The following is a 23,596-nucleotide window of genomic DNA, read 5'->3' as shown; positions in this document are numbered from 1 at the left end:
TCTACATACGAAGGAACGGGCTCGATAACGGCCTAGAGATCTAGCTTAAGTATTTAACGTAGACACTACGGTGTTCGTGTATGTGTGTACAAGTGTTCTCTTGCTCTCTTTCTCTCGCTCTCGCTCGCTCACACTCACTGTACTAAAGACTAACTCTTCTTTTTTTCTCTTTTTTTTTTTTTTTAGACTAAGACGTCGCCTATGCGCGAGATATCTACCTCACCGCTAAATTTAGCAACATGGACATTATTATTTTGTTTCTCTTTAATTAATTTCTCTCCCTCCATCCTCCCACCCTCTCCCCGTTCGATTTTTCATCGTTCAAAATATTCCGCTTTTATTATTATAAATTATTATTATTATTCGCCTCCGCTTATCGCGCGCTAAGAAAAACAGAATGATTGTTTATCGAGATATTTTTATACTCTTCTTTTCTCTCTCTCTCTCTCGCGCGCGCGCGCGCGTTTTCGATCGATTAAATTAAGTAATCATTAATTATATCGTTAATTCCACGTTGCCTTCTACGGTATTTCGATCTTGGTATTTCTTGGTATTTTTGTTTTTTCTAGTGTCAAATTGGTTTTTTTTCTCTAGTCAAATTTTTCTCTTCCTTCTCACTTGTTTTTTATATCCTAGGCTATATGTATATGTATATATATATAACATAGGGTTAATTTTCCCTGGTTTCGGAAGCGATTGAGAGACGTCGTCGGGATTGCCACGAGTGATCGATTCTCTGTTCACGAACGCGCAATACAAATGTCACACGAATGATAGCGTCAAACAGAAGAAGCCGAGAAGCGGTGCGCGAAGAAGAAATAAAATTGATAACTCGATGAAGAATCAATCTCGATTCAAAACAATTACTTTGATTCTAAAGATATATCGCTTTTTTATTGCTTTTATATTGAACTTCGTTCGTGTCTGATTTTCGGAAAAGTTATCCTAACAGCGATACAGCTTTATTTTTCTTCCATCTAACAAAGAGAAAGCGTAAAGGAATCAATAATAAACGTCTTTTAAAAAGGGCGAAGAGACGTTAGAATTTCTATTCTTTTCTTATGTAAATCGTACATCCGCGTTTTCTCATCTTTCGTCGGTCGCTTCTCGACTATTCGAACCGGTGAAGTTTCTTCTTCAAAGATGTCAAAGGCACATGACCGAAAGGTACCCGTTATTTTCTACCAGTCATTTTCTTCACGCTCGACAATTGCGCTTACTCCGACTCTGTTTTTTTCTCTTTTTTTTTTTCTGTTTGACTCACCGATATTGCGCGTTCCGCGTCGGATTACAACAATCGTCGTATACAGTCATGTTTTTACTACATATTGAAAAAGTGTGAGTTTTTAAGGATAGATTCTATCGCCGATCGCGATCAATCGATTTTTTATCTTAAGAAGAGTGTGCGTCGGAGAGTCGTCGCGCGGCGTTTCACGAAATATACCAGGCGGAGACCCATCCCTCCTTCCCTCCCTTCCTTTCTTTTCTACATAATTCTTTTGCGAATAATATCTTTTATTTCTGTTATTTTTTTTTTTACTTTTATTTTTATTATCCCTTTACTATTTATTAAGTTATCGTTACTTTACTTGGTTATCGTTTACTCACTACCGTTTATTAATCCTTGCTACTACGCTTGCTTTAACTATGGAAACGAGAAGAACGTAGTTATTACGAGCTGCCACAACAACGGTATGTACGTGTGTATGTGTGCGTCTTGTGTGTATGTGTGTAGTAATGTATGCGCGTGTATTAAACTGTATTTAATTGTGTCTTCCTCTATGTGCGCGTACACGCACACCTGCGAGGACAACGTCCACCGGTGTAATTCGCTGGCCGCGCCTTTCCTCTCCGAGAAAATCGCTTCGATAAAAGTGATAACACGTTTCCGAAACCGGGTAAATATAGTTATCACCTCTTTCTCTTTCGCTCTCATTCTCATTCATACTTACTTTCTTTCTCACTATCTCTCGCTCTCTCTCACTCATCTACTTTCTTACGGCGTATATCCAAAAATCTTTAGAAATTCTGACTCTTGCAATATAAGGTACAAACATCGCGGGGAGACTTGTTTGTTTTTCTTTGTATACCGCAGTGCGAAATATTACAAAAATTCTCGGTTCTGCTCCGCCTCTCTTCTCCTTTCCTTCGTCTCACATGTCACTCGCAGACGGGAAAGAAACGTCACAAGCGATTCAGCGATTCTCAAAAGTGATTTAAAAGATTGTGCTGGCTCAGAAGGAGCTGGACGAAATTTCATCAGGAATCACGGTTCACCGAGTTTTCCTTTTAGCGCGCTCACACTGTGCGAAGAAAAAGGCTTCTGCAGCTTGCAAAATGGAAAAATAGTTGTATCTCTTTCTCTCTTTCGCTCCCACTCTTTCTCTCATCTCCCATTCTCTCCCCCCCAGCCGCGCTCATCTGCACTTTTGGAACAGCTACAACATTTTTCTGAGTTTTTCTTGTTTTTTTTCTCTCTCTCTCTTTCTCTTTTTTTTGTGTTTGTTTTGTTTTCTTTTTTTTTTTTTTTTGTTGCTTAAGTTCAACGAGAGTCACCCTGTGAGAGTACAGGGTCGCAGAAATTACCCTGTGCAGATGCAATGCCCAAGAGATCTGGGTACGCTTTTTAACTGCTATAAGTATCGTCCGCTGATTAAATATAATTGACTTAACGTGTGTGTTCAAAAGTGGCGAGGGGCCCGTTAAAATATATCTCATTATGCATAGATAATATATGTGTTCGCTCTCGGGATGACACGTGCGCAACGAAGTTGAAAATAGCACGCTAGAACAAAATCACAGCTGTGCAATAAAGTGACATTTTTTTTTGGATAAGAAAAAAATAAATGGATGAATCAACACAGGAAACAAAATGCAAATGTTTATTCCTAGGCACCTTGCGCCTTTAATGTTCAAAATCGGGGAGTGGCGTCAAAATTTTTTACATCTTAAAAGTACGTCGTCATTAAGAATGATCCCTTTCTGAAAGACTGTCTTCTTTAATTCGAACATCTGTGTTTTTTTTATTAGAATTAGGATCTTCGCAAAAAAAAAAGACCACATACCCCTAATTTTAAAAACTAAAGACCCGAATTTCTCTCTTATATAAATTTATCTCTTAATTAAACTATAAGTTAGAGGATTGACACTAGAACGCCGAGAAAAAAAAACAGCGTGTGGTATCCAGTCGTTTTCATTCTCGTTTTTTATTTTCGATAAAATGTTATTGTGTAAAATAGAACAATTTGCAATTACGTCGTTTTAACATCGAATTGAAAAAACTGTCGCAGCAAAAATCATGCCACAAAGACGTTTTAGTGTCAACGAGACCGCGTTTTTTTTATCTTAAATTTTGGTAATGGAGAAGCTCGCAATATATCGAAAATATATCAGTTATATGAAAGAGAATTGGAGGAAAAGTGGGGGTTTAGTACATTTTGTCGCGAGTCTACAACGCGACGGTGACTAGCTGAATTTGTAAAGATTTTTGGCGCACTGCTCTCCGCTTCCGTACACGCGCAAAAACGAGACCGCTTATTTATAGCTCGTACTTTATAACTTTTTTTTTTTTTTTTTTTTTACCGTGTGTGTGCGATACAAGTACGTGTAATTAGCAGTATCATCATTAGACTTTTTATTATAATTAGTGTTACAAAAGCTTGATTATATTTGGATCGGACTGTAGCAATATATTCACATAACTATCGTCGTGGAAAATAAAAATTTAAACGTTTACATTATACAATTATTTTTCATCACCATTCGTCGATTCGGTATTTTATTTGTAAATTCTCCTCGTCAACTCGCGCGCAATAAATACAATTATTTCATATAATAGTTCTCCTCATCATTCATCTCAGTATCTCATTGGCCCTTCCAAACCCGGTCGACCCTCGTCCACTATAATAATTTATAATATACGAGACGTTTCTCCCAATACTTTTTATTTAAAAAGTATTGCACCCAAATTTACCAAATTCTTCTATACAATTTTTTTTAACGCGAGAATCACACGATCTAATATAAAAGGAATAAAAATTCAATAAACGTCCTTCAAAAATTCACAAGTTGTGTGAAACAAACTATATAAAGCGATCTCACATCGCTAATTCTACACGATCGATTGTATCTATATTCCACCGATTATTGCGTCGACTTACGATCGATTTAGCTCCCGACTCTCTCTCTTGCCGATTGCAAAGTACTAAGCACCGTGAGTTCATCGCGCGATATATACGAGTTACGTACGCGAGATTGCACGAAAACAGAGGAGTAGTATTGCTACCACTCGGCTAAGGATATATAAATCGGTAATTGCGAGATCGCAGACTCTCTGACGCTATTACGCGAAACACACATCGATCGTTGTGACATTGCACTGACTATTTTTTTTTCTCTTTCTCGCTTTCTGTCGACACGATAAAAAGTATAATCAGCAATTCGACAATCCCTTACAAACTACAAAATTGCAAATTACAAAATATTATAGATCGCGCACTGATCTACTGGCACTGATAACGACCGAGACGAAAGCACAATAGTGCGGAGATCCGAACAAAAAGTTTGCACACGCTTACGAAAAAATCGATATCTCGCGAGATCGTGCGGACACACTTGTTTTTGTCTCCAACACTAATGTAATTAATTAATAATTAGTATTATGTACAAAAATTCTACTTCTCACTTATGTCGATCGCGTCTCTTCCCATAACGATCAAACGACGAAATCGCGTTCGGTGTTTCGGAGACTCGACGTTGCGATATATGCGTCTCATTCCTTGATTCTCTCAATTACATTGCGCGGCTTATGCATCTCTCTATCCGCGTTATAAAATAAATTAACAAATATGCCTAACTTATACATATACTTCGCGCTCCAAGCGACTTAACAAAAACAAAATCCCTAAAGAGCCTCGTCCCGGCGATCGGATTTTATTGCTGCTTACGACAGAGGGCGATCGAGCGACTATAAGCTCTGGTGATATAAATTTTCTCTTATCTCCTTAATATGTGGTATATAATCTTTGTATCCTGTATTCCGAAAGATCGTAGAATAGTCACACACGTTAAAGTTACATTTCATGTTTACATTATGAATATGATTCAGAATCATGTGTTCCCGTAAGTGTACTTATAATAACGATACGAAAAATATATAGCATATGTTGTACACGCGCAAAACGATAAACGCGCTCGATCGCGATCCTCTCGAAAGTCGCAACACACACACGATCGATCGGTCATTTAACCCCGCCGGGTTATTTCCGGAAGGTAAAGGAACGATTCAGCCGCCGACGATTTAAAACCTTAAAACTTACAAGAAGGGGGATGGAACGATATTTCTAAGACATTTTTCTCTTCCGCGTTGACTTTATTATTGCTGTGAAATGCGCGAAAAATATTGTTCAAAGATTTGCGGGACGACCGGAAAATATGAAATATATTGACGTCCTTCAGAGCGAGGGAACTCGTACCGAAAGGAAAGTCAAGTGTACGCGGCGAGGAACCGAGATAGAAATATCGTGCCGCGGTACAAAGGACTCAAAAGTTCCCCAGAAGAAATATCGAGGGAGAGCTCGCGTCGATCAAAAAATAAGCCAGTAGCCGCGTTCAGCAAAACCAAGCGCTTAAAAAAGCGTTTTGTACTTGGTTATCGTGTACTTTCACAGTTGCAATAGGTCTGCAATAGTCCAAACGATAATTAGAAAGCACCGAACGCAGCCAATGAATCATGAAGAAGAGAGAGAAGAGACTCATCCAAAAACAGCCCAGAATGGCAGTAGTTGAAGAAACGACGTAACGCGTGACACGATAACTTCTTATTCCGGGTAGTTTCATCCTGCCCTCTCTGCTCCGCGAACTCCGTTTTCGATCCTCGCAGCTCTCCCAGAGATCTTTCGGAAAAATGTGTGTACCGTTATTCTTCCCAGGTTCGGTAACACTGGTGTAAAGCGCAAAAAAGCGACGAGGGTGTTTCGGGTCTCCGGCGTGATTTTTCCGAAAATACCGCATGGCGGTCGCGAGTCTCGCATCCCCAAAAAGTATTTGTTCAGGAGGTCGTCCAGAGCATTCCAGAAGAGAGAGAAGATCGAGCGGGGGAATCGTTGCAGGGAATCTCCAAACGCTCGCTTTTTTTGTTTTTTTTTGTTTTTTTTTTTTGGTTTTTTTTTGTTTTGTTTTGTTGACCGGGAATATGTTACCCAGAGATTCTAATTTTTGTTTACTACACTTTGATCAAACAAACTCTTCTGTTCGTCGTGTTCTCCCCACGCACGTTTCTTCCCTTCTCGAAAGAGAGGTTAGAGGGAGATCGGTTTTTTTTTTTTTTTGTTGTGGACGTCGATTTCTTCTCTTTTCTTTCTTCCTTCATCGTGTCTTTAGTGATTTTACTGATTTCTCTCCCTTTCTCGCTACGACGCCTCCGCTATGTCCACGCGGTAGGTCAGACTGTCTAGATACTTCGCAAAACATGACGGAAAAAAGTCCGCGGGCGGGCTACAGCTCCGCGGTATCTACCGGCTCCCGGCGCTCTCTGACGATTGGGCGACCGCCGCAGGATTGTGGCTTGTCTCGTACTCCATCACTTCCTGATAGATTAGTTCCTTCCACTGGTCAACCGTGTGTTCCCTCTCGTCCACACTATGATCATACGGACCTGGTGCAGGCTGCAAAACAAATTAGTATTTTTTTTTTTAATAAACAATTGATACAAAAAGAAAAATGACTATAATTGCTCCTGTTACGCTTCTTTTTGCAAATAAATTTAATGCTTTTTCCAATGATTTATCTGCTTGTTAATTATATTGTACGTGAAGGAAGAAAATAATTATATAGTGCGCTTTGCTTCGCGAACTTTAATAACTGTGATAAATCAAGCGATTCCCACAGCAGCCATCCTTTCGCAATGAATCGATAGAAGCCTACTTACAGCATTAACTTCCCCCTCGTCGTACCAGACGTTTATGTAATTGTGCAGCAACGCCTCGTCCACGGAAATGCGTCGCTCCGGGTCGATTACGAGCATGCGCGACAATAGATCCCTGGCTTGGCTCGCTGGAAGAAAAAGTAAAGAAAACCATGAGAGAGAAAGAGGAGGAAAACGAGAAAAGAGGTAGAAAGCAACGGTGACTACGACGACGACGACGACAAGAATGCGAATTCTCTCGTCGTTTGTGCCTCAAAAACGTGTGCACTTCGCGATCGATTCCGCGACGCAGAATGTCGACTTGGTGACCCACTCACCCTTTAATCTATTGTGCTCCGAAGAGTCCGAGGGAAACAAGACATCTGGAAATAGCCTGTCAAAAGGATAACCAGGATATCGCGGCCTGTTTTCAACGTAATTTCTTACGGTCGGCTGCAGTCGTTGCATGAACTCCTGCGCCGGAGTACCTAGTTGTTCTGCAAAAATTATACATACATATATATCGTGAGAAACGTGACACCATTCAGAACTAAATCTTGTATAAATAAAATACAAAATATTTTATTTTGAAAAAATCAATTAATCAGCGTTGTAATTATCTATCAGCGATCAATCTCACCGATAATCTTGTTCCACTGATCGATGTGATCTGTTCCCGGAAACAAAACACCGCCTCTTATCATTTCTCCCATGATACAGCCAACTGACCAAATGTCTACGTTTTCCTTGTAGCCCATGCCCAAAATCACCTGACGGAAAAATTTTTTTTCGAGTGAACGAAAGAGATCGATTAAAAGAAAAAATATTAAAAAAAAAAAAACGTTACACGAGAAAATTGGCTCACCTCTGGCGCCCGATAATACCGTGTGACGACGTAAGGCGTCATCATGAATGTGGTACCAGCGGTCCTCGCCAAGCCGAAGTCGAGAATCTTCAACGTGCAGTCGGATTTCACGACGATATTGCTTGGTTTTAAATCCTACACAGAATAAAAAAATCGCAATGTAATCATTCGCGATTTAATTTTTAATTCAGAAAAATAACAAAGTAAATTGCAATTTGTTGAAATAACGCAACGAAATACGCAAACACACATTTCAAATAATTAATTATAACAACAAAATATTGCCTAGGTAGATTAATCAGCAGACTGACGTTATTTGGCTGTGTAAAATATTAATTTTAAGAGTGTGTAATTAGCGCGCTAGTTTCGCGATCACTACGCGCTCAGCGCGTGTTTCACATTTTTAATGAGCGACGCCGGTTTTAGCTATTCTATTATACTCGCGTGACGCGCGGCGGAAAATTAATCGGAACTTTTATTTCTTTCGCCGCAACAAAAATAATAACAGCAGCAATAATAAACAACAAAGCAGAGATATATACAATATGCAGAAACGGGCGTCGCTAATGAATCTCGTTACGGCGAATTAAACGGCCCCGGCAGTTATGCAATTTTCATCGGGGGGGAGGAGGGGGGAAGGAGGCGCAACGGCGCCGTCGTCGGTAGTGGCAAGAGTATCACCCACCCTATGAATAATGCCGGCGGAGTGCAAGTGCTTGATGCCGCACAGCATCTGGTAGAGGAGGTAGGACATACGCTCGTGATCGAGATCCATTTGGATCACCTGGCACAAGTTCGCGTCCATGAGTTCCATCACCAGGTACACGTCTTGAAACTCGTCCAGCGACCGCTGCGGCGTGAATGCGTTCAGAAGACCGATTATCTGCAAAGTGACAAGCCGCAAATCGAGGACGCATTCTGAGACGACATTTTTTTTTTTTAAATCTCTTTCGATTGCGTAACGAAAATTACAACAACAATTGGATAAGCTTCGTGAGAAGATGTGAAACGGAGAACAAATGCGAGCCAAGACACAAGATGTACGTGTGTGCGCGTTATTTATTGAATATGAAACCAGACGTTTCGATTTCTTTCATTTTCTTTTACAATATGTAAACAATAATAGAGATAAATAAACACCGTATAAATAATAATGGAAGATAACAATAGAGAAAATTATAACACCGCAAATAACGAGACAAATAAATTTTTAACATACACACACGTGTCGAAATAAATATGTATCACGTGTTAAAAATATCGGGATCGAATTAAAAACTTACATTTTTGTGATTGACCAGCTTCATAAGTTTGAACTCTCTGTAGGCCCTTTTCGCGTGCGTCACATTTTGAAAAGGTCTGGACAGCTTCTTGATCGCAACATTTTGCGCAGTGACAGTGTCGTACGCCGCGCTGCAACACAGAGATGCAAAAAAAAAAAAAAAAAAAAAAATATTCAAGATCAGCGATTAAATTAATCGTGCAATTTGTCACACATATCTTAATAAAATTCTTTTCTCTTCCCTCTGGAGTTTTCTTCGAAATATGAGCCATTTACGTGTAAAATTAATGAGTTGCAATCAATTTTCTTACATTGCGAATTTTATTATTTGTCGCAAAACTGCAAAAGCCTGTCAAGAGACCGCGATGCTAAATTGCACTTTACCTCTTTCCTTGCAAAATACGTCGTGTTTCGCAAAATGTAATTTTTCTCCGTCGGCCACCGCAACAACGTCACCGTCAACGGTCTCAAAGGACAAACGAGCGTGATGTATAACTCTTAGAACGAGCTCGAGTTAGGCCCACCTGGCAATTCTTCAAAGATCTCTCTCTCTCTCTCTTTCTCTCTCCTCTTTGCTCTCTCTCTCTCTCGGTGGATCCCTTTGAAAACTCGCGTCGCGCGAGTTCGTGCTTGATTGTCGGAACCGTTCATAATCTGCTTTAATGCCGCTTTTCTTCGGCGCGCGATGCACTTTTGCACGATTTCCTCAAAGCGTTCCATTTCGCGTCAAATGCGAGCTAATTGTGAGAACAGAAGAAACGAATCCAAATATCGCGTGGGAATATTATAAATATACGTCAGTAAAACAATTCTAATTGCAAATAATATATTGTAAAGTTGTTTTTTTCTTTTTTTTTTTACAATATCTTGCGCTTTTGACTTATTACGAAAAACCTTTCTTTCTGAATTCGCGATCTCTAAAAATACTCTGCATCTTGTTAAACGAACGCGATTGGCGAACGGGTTCAATCGGAGCAATCGTCAGTCAAACCGGAAAAATAACGAGCGACCAAAAGTACGCTCGCAAAGCGCGTGAAAGGTATATATACGAATCGTCAAACGTATAATCGTAAGATGGTATGGATGGTTTTTCACCCTTTCTCGTTTGTTCCATCTTTCAAGACGTCGTCGTATTACCGCGGAGATCGTTTCCTCGTGAAAGAAATTGTATTTGTCAGCCGAGCGAACGCGATCTCTCGCTCCAACCATGTCTTCACGTCTTTAACTTTCTCTCGATGTAAAATTAATTTTTTTTTAAGCGTTGAATTTTCGAACAAAAAAGATTGCCGCGCAAGAACGAAGTTTATTGATTGCTTTGTCGCAATAAAATTCTTTCGAAGAACATCCTTCCTCGAAACAGTTTTCGAGAGGATATCGGAGTTAATACACGGGTCACAGACTCCGCCGTGGATAATATCCGGCCGTCGTTAACCGATTTCCTTTTGCGCATCCTGACCTGCCTTCCGCGGTGCGCACGGGGGAACGTCCGTTTCTTTCCAAGACACGGCCCATTTCTCGAGAGGCAGGACGAGACAAGACGGCGCCTCGCATGTTGGCCCGTAATGGACCACGCAACGGCAGAATTTTTTATCGAAAACCGATATCCGCATTCCCTTCGTCGACCGTTCGCCCGTTCGTTCACCATATCCGCACGCCGCCGCACCGGCCGCATCGTACAACGCGCTCGAGATTACGCTTTCTCGGGTAATGCAGTATTTCAGTTTCCATCTCGAAAGTGAAAAAAAAGAAAAAAACGCGCGCGAAACACAAAAGAGACTTCTCTTTGCTTGAACTTACGGGGAGAGTTTTTTTCTCCTCCCACTGCAACTTATTACCGTTACGTTTTTTGCCGTGACATCGAGACAAAGTCACACAGTTCGATGTTGTTGTATCTTTGAAATTCAATTTTCAACACAGAGCTGACTCTTGTAAAATTCTCTCTTTTTTCTCTCTCTCTCTCTCTCTCTCTCTCGTGTTATTTGCTCTCATTACCATATCTCCAATTGTAACACGACTTCTTTCTTCTGTCACAATCGTAATATCTTCCCGTCTCACGTGTCGGGCGACGCCTACACACCGTTGTAATACATCAGACGTGAAAGGGAACCCACCGAGTGTATCCACGCGAAATCCATTCAGTACCCGGATATATATATATATATACCACATACAGAGAAAAAGAGTACCATCGATTTAATTCGCCTCGTCTAGAGATCGAGTTCCGATGGCGGACACGACGACGGGGAATTGTCGTCGAGGACGATTTTTCCAGCATCACGTCGCCGGCTTACAAGAAAGGGGCGTTCTGCCTCTCGTCGTCATAGTTCTCTCTTTCTCTCTTTCTCTCTCTCTCTTTTTCTCTCAAAAAAACTCGCGTACTCTTACAAAATCCCGACGTTCCCCCCTCGTTCCGAAGCGAATTGCCCGATTTACTCCGGCTCCCCCGCATTCATCCGCACAGCGAATGGTATCTCTCTCCCCGTTGTGTGTTACTACTCTGTAAGATCGATCCCGCACGATTCAGTCGGTCCCCGAGCGCGGATGAGAAATCGTAGCTAACCACCCTGTGCCATCCCCGCCTCCCGAGATACATCGACGCAATGTTCGTCCGACTTTGGAATCCACCTCTCGAAAACTCTCGCGTCCTGATGGATGCCGCTGTTATTTGTTTGTATATACGTAGATCCTCCGATAAACGAGTTTCTTTGACGTTATTTTATTCGCGAAACAGATAATGTGTGTGTGTGTATCAAATAAACAAGTAAAATTTCAACTTGTTTATTCGTATAAACCGAGAAAGGAATTGTGTGAGTTTGCAAAGACCTTCGAAGTTTCTTCATCTTTATAGCTTCATAAAGTCTTTGTACAGAACTTTTTTATTTTCCCAAGTTCAAGTTGTATACTATATAAAGTCTTCGAGAGCACAAATAAAGAAACACTTGGCCATCTCGAAAGATTAAATAAACGAATTACCGAACACTCACCAAACTATTCCCTGCGCGCCCGATCCTATAGGCTTGAGGTTTTGGTAGCGCTTCAGAATGGTGAACTTGGTGTCCCCGACCTCGACCGTGTAGAACATGGCGGACAGCCGGGTTGTCATGTCAGGCCCCAGGTAAGGCATGCGCCTCGGTGTTCGTCTCTCCTGCTGCACCTGCGCCGCCGCCTGCACCCCGTCCACCCCGCTGGAGCACTCTTGGTGCGCTCGACGGGGACTTACGCTCTTAGCCACTTTGAACGCGAAATTGCTAGTGCGGCCACGGGATAATAACAACAATATTGGACGCAGGTAGACGAGTGTTGTGCTCGTTTACGTCGCTGTGCTGAGTTGCGCCTGGGGTAAACCAGGTCACAGACTCTCTGCGGCAGAGGCAGCGCCTCGGCACGCTGCTGCAGCTACCCGATGAGTCCTCGCGTGGCCCAAAATTGTCTGCAATAAAAAATAAAAAAAAATAAAAAAAAACACATTCAAAAGAAATGCATTAGCTCACGCTATTGGTGTAAAATTTGATTATTTCTCAATTGTCAAATAATTTTTAATGCAAAATATTGATTCACTTTGATTAAATTTTATTTCACATCTAATGTAACTAATCCTGGAATGTAACAACGATCGAAGAGATTTCAAAATTAAAGAAACAGCGAGGAAATGCAATGCTCGGGGGAGACACACACATATACACATTTCACGTGCAACAATGTAATAATATGTAATATTGCTCAAGGGCGCGGCTGCAAAATGCACGCGACGTTTGACACTGTGATATTTGCGACGCGTATAATCGAAATCGTATTATTTGTACGCGCTCAGTCAACGTCACTTGCGCGAAACTGCACACGGCCAACTTATGCGTGCATATAAACAAGCATTAATCAACGTCAGGACGGAAACGCGACAGGCGTCGCAACAGACGAAAAGCGTAAAGCAAAGCTCGTTATTATTTTCTATCGTCGGCCGAGATCGAATCGTCGAAAAGGAAGTCGGGAGAAGGCACCAATTCGAATCGAATTAGCGTTAGGATCTAAATTAGAATGCGTCGCGTTTGAACGCAGTTGAACTCAAAATTGCATGTCTCAACGGGAGATTAACGCCGAGATTTCGAATAATTTGCAGCAGTTCGGCGACGCTCGTGTGTTACTTGAATATTCAAGTAACTGCCGCGCCATTTTAACGCTTTCGTAGTTCGTGCAAAGATAAAGCTTGAATTTAGTCTCTCTCTCTCTCAAACGGACCGATCTGGACTTGAGCCCCTGGATCAAACCTCAATCCAATTAGGATCTCGATCTAACCGGGATCTGGCCAAAATCCAAAACTCAGGATCTTGCTAAAATTTCGATAATTCACTTCCCAGCTAGATTTTAACGTACACCTTAATCAAATCGAATTTTGTCAATCTTTTACGTCAAATTGCACAGAACAAGGCGATTTTAATTCGCACACCGTGCGAATCAAATGAGAAACAAGAATTTTCGCAAAACACCCGCTTTGTTTTTATCTTGTGCTCGTATTTGTGAGCTCCGCTCGCTACACGGACGCAAAAAAGAAATAAAAAAATAGAAGGAAAAAAAAAAATAAAAGAGCATCTGGTACTTTTCAAATTGATTCAACGAGTGTGCGAAACCGAAACGAGATATGTATTTGTTAACAGAAATTGCGCTCTAGACAATAAAACACGGCGCAATTGCACAAATGGAAAACCGCTTCTCTTCTCGCAATATCTCATACTTTTTTCAGACACAAAAAAGAAACGAGATGAGCAACAGACATTAAAAGTGGCTGGTTTGCTCACTTTTTTTCAAATATGAAAGAACAAACAAATTAATAGATTCGTTAGATAAATTAGTAACAAAAAAAAGTTAAAAATAAAAACATAATTTACCAAAAATAATATGCACATTAAACAGTTAACGAACAATTTTTGATAATTGGAACACTGTAATTGAAACAGAAGAACTACCGAACACGAGGTCTATACGATAATAAGTAGACTAGGACGCTGAATAAAGATGGAGCGAATCGAGAAAACTCAAACTAAGAGAGAGTGGAACAAGCAAATGATATTTCCGTCAGTTCGCAAGAAACTATTGTTCGATCGACGAAAACCGCAGATGGAGAGAAGATGAAGGGAACTTTATGCGCGCGAAGGCGAGGAAACCTCCATCAGAGAGTGCGGGGCGTAGCAGCTGTAAATCGTTAAAGATAACAGCGCTGATACATGTAATGTAGCGAAAGAAGGGCTGACGACACAAGAGGGAATGACTGTCTCGGGGAGGGATCTGGGTCGTCTTGCTACCACACTCTATATCTACCGTCTTTGAAGAATAGAACTATACGAAAAAAAACTGGCGCTACAACGTTCGTCATCATGTCGCATTTCGATCGACCGATGGAATGAAATGCCAACCGCTGCGAGCGATCGTGCTTTGTGTGCCACACACCGAGTGTGTGGTTTACTCAATCGAACCGCGATCTGCCGTTCGGATAATAAGAACCCGAGACCCTGTCGACCGCGAGATATCGATCGGAGAATTGACAATAGTATATATTGTCTGGCGCGCGTGTACGTACACGGGAAATCAATTAAGTTCACTTCTGCTGAAAAAAAAAAAAAAAAAAAAACATTACACGCCATCGACCGCGAGATATCGATCGGAGAATTGACAATAGTATATATTGTCTGGCGCGCGTGTACGTACACGGGAAATCAATTAAGTTCACTTCTGCTGAAAAAAAAAAAAAAAAAAAACATTACACGCCACGCGAGAGATCTATTACTTATCAAATGTGTGACACAGAGAAACTCGTTACGCAGCTCTGGATTATTTGTATAATATTTAAATTTTAATTTATATTAAATTTGTATAATATAAAAATGTTTTAATTTATATTGTACAAATTTATATAATATAAAGTTTATTCAAATATATATTCTTTGTTCTGCTTTTAATTAATACTATATAAGCTATATTTTTATAAACTATATTTTTCTTTTTATGATTAATATAACTTTTAATTTTTAAATATTTTATTTTTGACAATACGTCATTATTTCTTTTAATAATATGTTGTTACTTTTTAAAATTATGTTGGTATATTTTATACATACATTATTTTATATATACACTTGTACACACTTTGCTCGCTACTATTCTTAACGTTATCACGATCGACGACTCGACGGCTCCGATCGGAACGCGAGTCGAATACTTTCGCGCACTTGCTCTTTGCGTGTGGTGTGGTATCTTCTGGCACCTCGGGATTCCCCCGATTATTTATAGCGACCGTCGCAGACAGACGCCCGCCGCCGCCGTCGCCGCCGCCGACAACGACAACGACGACGTTCGACGCCGCCAGCGCGGTCGTGATCTTCGTGATCGTCTGTACGGGCCAACCACCTTCTATCGTGTTTCGCCACCTGCTACCAATTACATAACTCCGCCAATGAACGAGACTGCAAACCATAGGAATGCTTTATGTATCGAGATGATAAAAGAAAGCTTCAGAGAGCGTAACTCTAGACTATACATATCTATGACTCTAGCAATTTTGGTAAAATGACGTTTTTCTCGGATTGAAGAGAAATTTATATTTTTTGACGCTTGTTTTTCGACACTTATCATAATTTTGTTATAATTTTTAATTCTGAGACGTATAGTGTTTAAAATATCGGCAAGAACAGAGTCAATATGAGCCTCGAAAGCGTTGATGTACTTATTTAAATTAAAATTCGTGTATTTATATATTAAAAAAAAAAAAAAACGTTTTGATCACTGATGAGATCATCTTCAAAACAAAAATACATTTTGATTCTAGTTTGATTCTAAATCACAATTTCTCGAGAATTTACTTATTTTTTCCACTAGTAACAAGTATGTCGCAGAGCGACACAGATTTACTAGACACAATGCATATTTGCCACTAGTATTGAGACCAACTTTTTTTTTGAAAAAAAAAAAGCATTTCCAAAATCAAGCGTTTTATATAGAAGCGTTTCTCATCTGAAATATCTCTGACATTATTCCAGTCAAAATCGCGAGCGAACTGAACTCGATCGTTAATAATGACTGAACATTGAGACAAATTCCAATGGATAGTGGTTTCTGTGCTCTGTAATTTGTAAAAGAAGCGTAAATTCTCAGCAGAACTGCTTTTCGATATTTATAATCGCCAATAAAAATGAAGTCTCTATCTTTCTATCTTTTAAGTAGATCATAAAGACTACTTCAAATCTTATTGATCGGATTACGTTTTAATTTGATTAAAATATTGATATCGGAAAGATGATATTTTTTTCCGCGTATATGTTTTCATTCGACACAATTACATTCCCTCCCTGTCCGCTCTTTTGTTGTCAGAATATCTTTATTATTGCTAAAGAACATTTTTGTGACAGATAATACATGATAAAATCAATAACCAATAGTTCTCGTGGAGGTAAGTAAAAATCTCCTAATCGTAATAAACTAATTACCCGAGCCGGTACGTTTTATCAGAAAACGAATTCATAAACTCTATCGCAAAATCAACACTTTAAAATTATTATGAATTTTTTGATGAAAAGTTTCAATTTGCAGAGTGACACAAATTTACTAAACAATACATATTTGCCATTAGCAGACAAATTCGAAAAATTGTGATATTTTTATTTGCTGACTACGTATACAGTAAATGTCTACATTGCTTGTCTCTTTTTCCTCTCTTTTTGTTTATTTTTATATGTGTTTTATTCGGATTTCGGTTGCGGAAGTTTCATTGTCGACTGTGTTTTCGTTGTATTGTTTAAAAATGAGCTTTTAGCGGCAAATATTTTCCAACTTTAATTTCATTAGATTTTAAAAACTTTTTATGTATTATGACTTGTTTATTTATTTATTTGAGAGATTTTAATTGTGCACGCACGACGATTGCTAGAATCTGCCGCCTTATGTGTGTGCTCTGCGAAGTTTCTGACGAGTCTGACGATAGTTTAATTTTTGTAAGTGTCAAGTGTAATCTCTATTTATTTATTTTTATTTTTCCTTTTCTTTTTTTATTTGATTTATATTTTTAAATATACACAATTATTAATCAACATCTGCGCCTAAGGCTCGTATTAAACTTCTGTCTTACCAATATTTTAAATTTCGGGAATTATATTTATCTACTGTTAATATATTTAGTTCATTTACGTTTAGTTCATTCTTACAATCAATTATTCCAAAAATTTTTTCACAATATGACAATTTCCTCAAGCATACTGATAACTTCTTCAAGCAAGCATTACGATGAAAAAGAGATTGAGTTTTCTTAGATCCTAGTATCTACGTATGCAAAAAATAGATTTATATATACGCTTTGAGGCTAACTCGACTCGAATTTGATTGAGATCCACAAAAGTTCCCAGAATTGTTCAAAACTCAAAAAGATGACGAACAAGAACGCTTTATTTGCGGTGCATTTGAGAATGGCGGAAATACTTGAGATCAAAGAGGTCAGACAGTTACGGAGATTCGATCGACGATGATCGAGCACTGGCGCTATTTGAACGGAAAGGTGATGGAATTGCGAAACTTTTAACATCTCGAGTCTTATCGAGAGTCGGATTCTCTTTTCTGAACGATCTAAAGTTTCAGATTAAAAGTAGTTAGTATGTTACTTTTGACTGAAAGTTTACTTCATGAACACATTCTCTTGGAGGTCAAAATTGGAGTGCATTCGAAACAAGTCACTACGAAACAAATACAATCTACTCTCAAATTTATATCTTGATTTTGACTTTCACTTGATTCACGCACGACAAAATGATTAACTTTTTTACGATTTTTTTTTTTTTCGTAGATTAGCTTATCCGTATTCGATATTTTTTTCTCTCAATACTGTAACGATGAAAGTCGAAATATCAAAGCGGAACACAGCGAAAACACAATACACACATGCACAGAACGAAACAAAAAAAAACGTTGTGTTATATTTCCGTCAGTTCAGGAAAACCACTTGAAAGCTTTTATGAAAATAACGCGTGTCTCTGTAAATTCGCGGATATAGAAATACAAAGACCGTGAAATTTTTGCGTGCTTTTCAGAGCTCGAACTCGCTTTGTTAAAACACAACTTTATATAAATCAAATATAAAACCATTAGAACGTCGCACTTCTATCGGGGTAATGTTCCACACGTTGAATTCTGACGAATTAATTTTCGGGCGACGTCAATTTCTTCTCCACAATGAAAATTTACTTCGTAATATTTTCCATGAGAGAAGACTTTTTTTTAACATTAATTAAATTTTAAATTAAAATAATTAAAAGATAGAGTAATATAAATTTAAATTTTTTTTTGTACAAAAAAAACATATTAGCTATTTTTCCGGCATATAAACAATATGAAAAATATTCTGATTTTGGCAAAAACTTATTAATAGTTGATTCGCTTCGTGAAGAAGAAGAAAAATATTCGCGCTTTAATTTTCGTTTTCCTGAATAACATTTTCGGCCCGTACGTGTCAGGTTAATCGCGTTTCCGAGAGAAGCTCACGCGGTAGCCATTGTCGCACTACCATAATTCACCGGATAAGACGGATTTAAGAGAGTTCAGCTTCACGACGTCCCTTGTCGTCGAGATGATTTAGCGCGTAGGACCGGATAGTACCGCGGCATTATTTCTCGTCTATCGCGTCTTTTATTTATCGCGTTTAGAACATACACATATACATGTGCATACACACACGACAATCTCGTAGTGTACAAAGCTAACATTCATTCGAGAAATTTTGTCTCTTTTAATTTGAAAAAAATTTCATTAAATATCAGTTCCTCGTTAGTTTCTCAACTATCGACGCCATCGGCAAAATTCTCTCATTGCGCTTTGAGGAGCACAAGAGGATAAAATAAAATTCTCGAGTCGGTGTTTCAAAAATTATATAACGAGGTTGTACTAACCCAATCAAGTGAGATTCTTTTTCTTTTTATATATAAAAATATCTGAAATATAGGTCGCAAAGATTTCAACTACGTAATACAAAAACAATAACAAGATTATATGTATATACATATAGCAAACTGTTTTTAGCACACTTTCTTTCTCTCTCTCTCTCTCTCTCTTTCTCTCTCTCTCACTTTTGGTTATATCGGTTTCAAAAATCGGTCGACTATTCCGGGAGCGAAAATTGATCGCGTCCGTCAAGTCCGCGGGCGCGCGCAAATTAATACTCTATCATAACGGACACGCACTCTCACCATAAACAAACAGCCATTGTGGATGTGCGGCGAATGCTGCTGTTGCGCTCGTGGGCCGTGTGCGGAAGCAGGAATCTGCAAGCAGACAGAACAGAGACGTACTTCAGAGATTGTGTCGCCAGGAATTTGCATGCATCCGTGGATGCATTACCGTTGCGAGCGCGCCGCTACAATCGCGCGCACGAGACGCAACGAGAATCATATCGATTTGCACAGCTACTACTACCACGCGTCACAGGTACCCGTTCGATATTGTTGCACATCCCGATGTACCGCTATATACGCAAATCGATGACGCGCGTGCGGCAATATGAGTTTCCGACAAGGAAAAAAACGCATTCAGCTTGAATCACAGGCGATTGCATTACGAAACAAGTCTGCAATTTTTTTTTTTTTCAAAAAAAAAAAAAAAGAACGTGCCGCGCTGCGAGAGTGCAGAAAGTTTTTAATATCGCGATAGGTTTTTTAGTTCGTAAAAAAATATTTGAGCGCGCGCGCAATTTATTCCCCTCCCCCCCCCCAAAAAAAATACTATCCCACGGTTCTTTAATTCTCGCAATTAACTTTACGCGTTGAAAAAACATCGTTTTTTTCTATATTGATGTGAAAAAAGCAGTGCATTTCAAAGTTTCATCTCTCTCTATAAATTCTCCAAATATATATATATTTTTCTTTTAATTAAAAAGGAGATTGTGAAAAATAATAATTCCGAAGCAATGGACTGTGGACAGCGCACAAACGGCACCGGTTTACTTGTTCCCGACGATTTGCCCTCGCTCGCTCGACTCAATTACGGCGTGAATAATGGGAATTAATTGCCGTTCGCAAGTCCCTAGTTCGCTTCTTGTTTTGTGGAATATTTAACAAAATCGTTCCGGAACGGTACGAGGCGCATTCCTTCGCTGCATAATTCAGTTAGGCATCGATCGTCTGGAAAATGCAACGCGGTGTCGTAAAAAACTAAATCGTTAATTCTTCATAATGTCCCGTGGCGGTTGAATCCATAGTGTTTTTGCCTTTATGTTTTTCAGCTTGAAAATCCATAAGAATAATTAAGAACGATAATAGAGACAATTAAGACAGATAAAAACTAATGATATCACAAGATAAATGCAATAAAAGTTTATTTGATTGAAAAAAAATCTTTCTGTCTAAAATTTGCGCAATATAATAATCTCAGAAATAGGATTCTTTTGACGGGTGAAGTGCTCGTCGTTTATTTCCGCGACAATTTCGCCTGATATTTGTCTCGCGAATTTCGGCGTCGAAAGCGAATGTCGCTCGTCCCACGCGAGGAATGCCGAAAGAAGCAGCACGAGAGCGAACCGGACTGAGAGCGACCGGGACGCGTGTTAATATTCGAATATTTACGCGTCTAAAATTAATATAAATTAGCGCCACCGACGTCGGCGGGCCCGCCGGTGCTGTTCGTCGGAATGCGGGCGCACACATACGTCGTTCTCGTAAATTGAGACGAGTCGCGCGTGCATTGCTCGACCACCGCGCGAGATGGTCCAAACTAGTACTACTCCCGACCGACCTGGCTCTTTATAATGGTTCCCCGTTGGTCTCGCGCACTGTGTTCGCCGAATAGACGCATTCGCACCCAATAGATTCTGCATCCCGCACGCTCAATGCGAACACCGTTGTTCTCGCTAACAAACATGATCCGAAAATGTTTCAATTTCTACGTGAAAGTCGTTACTAAAAAAAAAAAAAAAAAAACAAAGGTGTCACTTTTGCTTCCACAACACACGCGCGCGATAATACGAAATATTAATAGAATAAAATACAAAGACAAAGTCTTCGATAATATTTTTGAAAAAATGATATTACAACTTTAATAACGACAATTGCTCTTTTCCAGATAAATTTGTAACCGTGTTATTATTTAATAGCGATGTGCGAGTGCCGTCAAAACGTCGAGGCAAACGTTAATTTCGCGCGAACCGCTCTTCACACAAAAAACCCATAATCCGCGAGCTGCAATTGCGTTTTGACGCGCGATTCGCCCACGTTTGTCCGCGTTACACAAAACACTGCTAACCCGAATTGTTTCGTTAACCGAGTTTCAACGCAAAGAGTTACAGTTCGCTGGCTTTGTGGAGCGTACAACAGCGCGAGCCGATGCATGCGTTTGGTTTCCCTATATCGCGGCAGGAAAGAAGAAAAAAGAACACCGATGCGGAAAGTAAAACTCGCAAACCCAGTTATATGAGCAAAGAGGATTACGCGATTCCCGCAGTCGGAATTGTTTCGACGGGAAAGAGTAAACGGTCGAAGAGAGTGAACTCTTCTCAAGTTACAACTCGAGCGGCAAGGGTTCACGACAACGAGAGTGAGAGAGAGAGAGAGTCGCTTTCGATCGAACTTTAATCTGCAACAAACGAGCCGAGAAACAGCGGCGATTCGTGAAAAAGCGACCCTAAAGTGTCGTCGAGGGCGTGCGCAGACCGCATCCGTTTCAGAGGGATCGGAAAAGCTGTTCCAGATCGAAAGACACACCTGCCACTCTACTTTCTCCCGTTCCGCCCCGCGGCACGGCGGAAGAAACGATAAATAGGCGACGGGAAGCTACGATGGCCTTCTCAATTAACGGCCATCGACGTGAATTGGGCACAAAATGCCTTCTCCCCCCGACCGAGACACAATAAATATTTCCTGGACGGAATTACACCGAGAAAAGTAGACAGTATATTTTTTTCCGCGCACTTATTGCATTTTAAATCGGATATAAAATTAAACATAAATACATAAAAACGTTTCGAAGAGTAAAAAAGTTCTAATATACGGAAATTCCAGTAAAAAAATGTGCATTTTTAAGTCTTATTTAGTCTAACCACTGGGAAGTACTTGTGTTAAGAAAAAAACAATAATGGAGACAGGAGCAAAGAAATCCACTTCTACTTCTGAAATTACACGTGGATATATAGATAGAACAACGTCGTGGAAATTTATTTACAAGAACCGGGACAGAATCTTTTCCGTCACTTCGTATCTACTTTCCGCGTTTCTCTGGCAAAAGTTCTTTCGACGTTGACCTCGGAACTTCTGCGAAACGTTGACACATATCCAAGATGACCACGTCGAAGTTCCATTACACATCTCAGCGGTTTATAGAATGGAATACCGCCATCTCACATGAAATTTGTCCGATCTGTTAGAGAAATATGTGTCCGAAATTTGTTACACATCCGAAATATGTCCCGTCAAAATATAAAGAAATATTTTTTGCGCGATTATTTTCTCAGATTTATTAGCGATCACTTTGATTCCAATATATAAAAGCAAACTAAGCAATTTATGTTTTAAAAAGTAGAGTTTTCGCTTTAGTAAATTAATATTTTTTAATTGAAAATGCTATTCGATTTCGCGAAACATTATTTATCCTCAACGCAAAATATTGTATGTTGCATCTACTCTATTTATACAAAGTTCACAGTTGTTCACATACAAAATGACTTATTGTGTATTTCGATCCGCCCGCATCTGATTTCACACTATGTGGATCAAAACAAACGAGACAGCGCATCGTTATCTTAAGTTATCACACACATCGGCGCTGTGGTCGGTCGAATCAACGCGAACTGTCAGTTGTGAAGTGAGACGCAAAATGTCGATTCGGATATTAAATTTCCACACGCTCTCGGCGCTCTCTGCTACGCGCGAAACACGTTCGTATTTCCCAGAGGACCTCCGTCAGCTCCCGTCAGGATGCACATGCGTCTGCTTGTTTGCCTCATCCGCTTTTACGGTGTCCGCTTTTACCCGACCGCATTATAGGATCCGTAATGGCCGACCTGTCGCAGAGCGGCGATAAGTGTTCCAACTTTCGACCGTCGTCGAAATGAAATATTTTTACTAAGATCAGAAAAACATCCCCGCGCAAATAAAGTACGATCAATAGTTTGCATGTAAATTAAATATTTAGTTACGGTTTTAAAGACACCCGCAACAAAGTTGCGCTCGCGAGGCAGTACCATTGCCTCTCGATTCGTACAATAATGAGAAACACATCTGAGAAACGTCCAATCAGCGTCGAGATAAAAGCGGCACCAATCAAGATTGATAGAATCGATCGTGATTATCGATCGTATTTACGTCTTTTCTGATAGGACGCAGCGAAGAAAATGCCACAAATTGCAGAAAAGAGCGAAGATAGGTACAGAAGCTGCCCTTTTAGAAACTACAAAATAGTAGGTAATCAATTGTCACTGAGCTAGAAATAACTGGCTCCCGGGAACTGGCATTCGCAGTCGATCAACCGGCTAATTTTTTCTGCCTGCTAGCATCTGGGGCGACTTTACGCTTCGGAATCTCGAGAAAATCGA

General features: G+C 39.8%; 1 protein-coding gene across 6 annotated transcripts in view; it reads right to left on the bottom strand.

Annotated features, from left to right (window-relative positions):
- Window positions 1–2,532: 2,532 nt before the first annotated feature.
- Window positions 2,533–23,596, bottom strand: part of LOC109856677 (stress-activated protein kinase JNK) — a 129,540-nt gene continuing 108,476 nt past the window's right edge. For 3 of the 6 annotated variants that reach the window (XM_020432221.1, XM_020432250.1, XM_020432258.1), the window contains 9 exons: window positions 19,266–19,340; window positions 12,036–12,481; window positions 9,053–9,182; window positions 8,455–8,652; window positions 7,770–7,904; window positions 7,545–7,674; window positions 7,243–7,401; window positions 6,929–7,053; window positions 2,533–6,665 (listed from right to left, as the gene is read on the bottom strand). In XM_020432221.1, the coding sequence (XP_020287810.1) occupies window positions 6,513–6,665; window positions 6,929–7,053; window positions 7,243–7,401; window positions 7,545–7,674; window positions 7,770–7,904; window positions 8,455–8,652; window positions 9,053–9,182; window positions 12,036–12,175 (1,170 nt within the window). In that variant the 5' untranslated portion in view covers window positions 12,176–12,481; window positions 19,266–19,340 and the 3' untranslated portion in view covers window positions 2,533–6,512. Of the gene's footprint in view, window positions 6,666–6,928; window positions 7,054–7,242; window positions 7,402–7,544; window positions 7,675–7,769; window positions 7,905–8,454; window positions 8,653–9,052; window positions 9,183–12,035; window positions 12,482–19,259; window positions 19,341–23,596 lie in introns of all 6 variants that reach the window. The other 3 variants (XM_020432241.1, XM_020432266.1, XM_020432230.1) reach the window with 2 other exon arrangements.

The sequence above is a fragment of the Pseudomyrmex gracilis genome, unplaced genomic scaffold (assembly GCF_002006095.1).
Source record: "Pseudomyrmex gracilis isolate BER0280 unplaced genomic scaffold, ASM200609v1 scaffold_4, whole genome shotgun sequence".
Taxonomy (NCBI): Eukaryota; Metazoa; Arthropoda; class Insecta; order Hymenoptera; family Formicidae; genus Pseudomyrmex; species Pseudomyrmex gracilis.
Note: the sequence above shows the minus strand (reverse complement) of the source record. Positions and strands in the feature narration are given on the sequence as shown.